The sequence below is a fragment of the Dinoponera quadriceps genome, unplaced genomic scaffold, assembly GCF_001313825.1.
Source record: "Dinoponera quadriceps isolate SergipeBrazil2010 unplaced genomic scaffold, ASM131382v1 scaffold10165, whole genome shotgun sequence".
NCBI classification, from domain to species: domain Eukaryota; kingdom Metazoa; phylum Arthropoda; class Insecta; order Hymenoptera; family Formicidae; genus Dinoponera; species Dinoponera quadriceps.
Genome location: NW_014563926.1, coordinates 1 through 3,674, shown reverse-complemented (window position 1 = coordinate 3,674; position 3,674 = coordinate 1). Strand labels below are relative to the sequence as shown.

Genomic DNA, 3,674 nt, shown 5'->3' with positions numbered 1-3,674 from the left:
GGAACCTCCCGAAAGATTATGCTACCTGCCTCATCACGGAGTCTTCAAGTCTACTGTGATGGACTCTAAAATACGTGTAGTATTTAATGGTTCATTTCGTCTACCTTCTGGTGACACACTCAATCAATACTTGATGGTGTGCCAAAACCTGGTGCCACTCCTCGCAGAAGTATTACTTCGTTGGAGACGTTATCGTTATGTCATTGTGACTGACATTCAAAAGATATATCGCCAAATTATGGTGCAAGAAGAGGATCGGGATCTTCAGAGAATCTTGTGGAGAGAAGACCAAAAGGACAAGATGACAGAGTTTTGCGTGAACACTGTGACTTACGGATTGGCATGTGTACCATTCCTTGCCATGCGCACGTTGCGTCAGTTGACAAAGAATGAAGGTCATCTCTTCCCTCTTGGAGCAGCAGCACTTCTTCATAATACTTATGTAGACGATGTACTTGCTGGATTCGACTTACTGGAGGAAGTTGGTGAGCTACAAGACCAATTAACCCGGCTCTGCTTGGCGGGCGGGTTTCCTTTGCGAAAGTGGTCCAGCAATCACCAAGCGATTCTCAGCACCAGAAGATCATCGGGCGAATCGGAAAGCTAGCTGGGGGGATTTAAGTTCTCAGTCTACCCTCGGCCTTTGTTGGCATCCGGAGACCGATTCTTTTGTTTACAGATTTCGCAGGTTGGTGGATGGACCAACAACCAGGCGCACAGTTCTGTCCAGGGTGGCTGAACTCTTCGACCCTCTGGGCTGGTTGGCACCCGTCATCGTACGAGCTAAGATATTCATTCAGAAGACTTGGCTACAGAGACTTTTCTGGGATGACGCTCTTCCTCAAAGAGAAGTAACAGAGTGGCGAGATTTCGAACGTGACCTTCCTATACTGGAGTAGCTCACAGTCGGACGATGGTTGGGGGTGATGGAGTCTAAAACATCTGCTTTGCAGCTCCATGGATTCGCTGACGCATCCGAAAGAGCTTATGCTGCCGTAATTTACATCAGGAGTGCTTCACTGGATGGAGCATCAATAAGGGTTTCATTGGCACTGGCCAAAACTAAAGTGGCCTTTCTTAAATCCATTTTGTTACCTCGTTTAGAGTTGTGTCCGGCCGTATTGCTCGTGCGGTTGACAGCTCATTTGAGGGAACAGTTGAAGTTATCATCATTTCCAGTACATTTATGGTGTGACTCTACTGTCACTCTTGCATGGATTCGTGGACACCCTGCAAGATGGACAACGTTTGTTGCAAACAGAGTTGCTGAAATTCATCGCACCTTGCCTGAGACACGCTGGTGCCATGTAAGGAATGAGAACAACCCAGCTGACTGCGCGTGCCGTGGAGTGGCTCCCATGGACCTCTCTCAACACCTACTTTGGTGGAGCGGTCCTGACTTTCTGAAAAACCCTGAACTTTTGGTCAATGACGACATGGATGTGACAACTGAGAGTGATCTACCAGAGCAACGTCGGATAGTACATGGAGTAACCAAGGTAGAAGCAAACGAATTCCTTGCTCGTTTTTCTACTCTTCGACTATTATTCCGGACAACAGCGTGGATATTGCGGTGGAGGCACGGACATGCGGAACGCGTGAAGGGACCATTGATTCCTGAAGAGATCCTTGCTGCAAGAAATCTCTGGATTAGATTGGAACAACGAATGGCATATGGCGATGAGGTATATGCTTTATCCAAAGGACACGTCATCCATAATCGAAGTTCATTTGTTGGCCTGAAGCCATACTTGGACGAGGTTTGTTTACTTCGCTGTGGAGGCAGACTACGTCATGCTGAGTTGGACTGGGACAGTCGTCATCCCGTAATACTACCTCCAAAATCTCATCTCACCAGACTTTTGGTGATTGCAACCCACCATGGAGCGCTGCATGGCGGAATACAACTGACGTTGGCAATTCTTCAGCGTCAATTTTGGATCCCGGGAGGCAGGCGACTGGTCAGACAATTATTACATAATTATCTGCCGTGTATGCGATGGCGGGCGGCTTCTCCACAACCTCTCATGGGTGATCTGCCGCGGACTCGAGTGACACCTTCGCGCCCATTCACGATGACTGGAGTCGATTTTGCGGGACTTGTTCTCCTTCGGACAACTAAGGGAAGAGGACACCGAGCATACAAGGGGTACATCTGCGTGTTCGTTTGCTTGGCGACAAACGCAGTTCACTTAGAGGCTGTCACTAATTACACGACGGAAGCCTTCCTTGTTGCATTCCGGAGGTTTATTTCACGACGAGGCTTGTGCAGGGATGTATTTTCAGATTGCGGCACCAACTTCGTTAGAGCGGATGCGAAACTTCGAGCACTCTTTCGTGCATCGAGTCAAGAGTCACGGAAGGTCATCGGGGAGGCTACATTCACTTACGAGGAGATGGTTACGCTACTAGCTGAAGTGGAGGCCTACATGAATTCGAGACCTATTGCTGCAATGTCAGACGATCCTGAAGATCTATCACCACTCACACCAGGGCACTTTTTGATTGGAGCACTTTTGTTGTCCGTACCTGAACCACTTCTAACTGAAGAACCTACATCGCGGCTTACACGTTGGAAGCTTTTACAAAAGATGCGTGACCACGTATGGCAACGGTGGTTACAGGAATACTTAACATCTTTATTGCCTCGTACCAAATGGAAAACACCTTGCCCTGCTTTTAAAGATTGGACAACTTTGTCTAGAGAGCTGGTGAGACCTGCGGTCAAGATAGTCCCTTTGCCTAAAGGAGAAGAAATATAAGCAGTACTTGTGGTCATGGAAACTTTATCTTCAGGAACCAAGTTGACTGCTCGATTTTGACTAAAAGTATTTTTCGTTGAAGATACCAATGAGGTGGGCGGCTTGTTACGAGCCACACGGTACACCCGTGATACATGCGATATATTGTCGCTCGTGAGACTCGATTGTCTGTGATTAGCTGACAACATCGTGTCGGTTGTCGCTAGGCACGGGCGTTATTTTGCTTTTATTATATTGATATTTTCATGTCTTAGAAACGCGAGATTAAAAAAGAAAGCGAAACATCCTCGGGAGCTTCAGAACCCGATTCAGTACGTTTCTGCCTAGCTCGTGACAGGACGTATTCGTGCTATGCGTTGTCGATTGATCGTCGTCAATTGCAATTTAACTATTGAAATACTTTCTTATAATAACTGCGTGCAGTATTTACAAAGTTTACGGAGTGTTATTGTATTTGCGTTCGAACTTTTAGTTCTTGTTAACTCTTTTGAGAGTGAGTGCGTCGCGGAACTTTCACGCGTGTGTTGTGCTCCTTCAAGAAAGAAATAAATTGAAGAATCATTGTGTTATTTTCAATGCGCCGTTGTATTATTTTGAATTAAACTTTACGCTTACAAGAGACTCTTGTTCACGCGCGCACATGAATTTTTATTATGTACTGTAACAGGAAAGTAATCAGGAGTACAACAGAAAAAAATTAAATCTTACATTTTTATTGTTTAACGTAACGTGTAAGTATTACACGGAAAAAATAGTCTCCAATCAAAATAGATGTTCTTATGTTTATACAGGATTATTGTAATCTTAGAAGATTTTTTGTCTTGATTTGATTGAATTTATATTTATACAAGTGTTACTTACATTCAATTCTAAGGACTGGAAATCTTCCAAGAATATTATAATGTTCTTACT

At 45.0% G+C, this 3,674-nt stretch overlaps 1 protein-coding gene across 1 annotated transcript; it reads left to right on the top strand.

Annotated features, from left to right (window-relative positions):
* Nucleotides 1-926: 926 nt before the first annotated feature.
* Nucleotides 927-2,762, top strand: LOC106751252. The gene has a single exon (XM_014632109.1). The coding sequence runs from the start codon at nt 927-929 to the stop codon at nt 2,760-2,762; it is 1,836 nt and encodes a 611-aa protein (XP_014487595.1).
* The last annotated feature ends 912 nt before the right edge of the window (nt 2,763-3,674 follow it).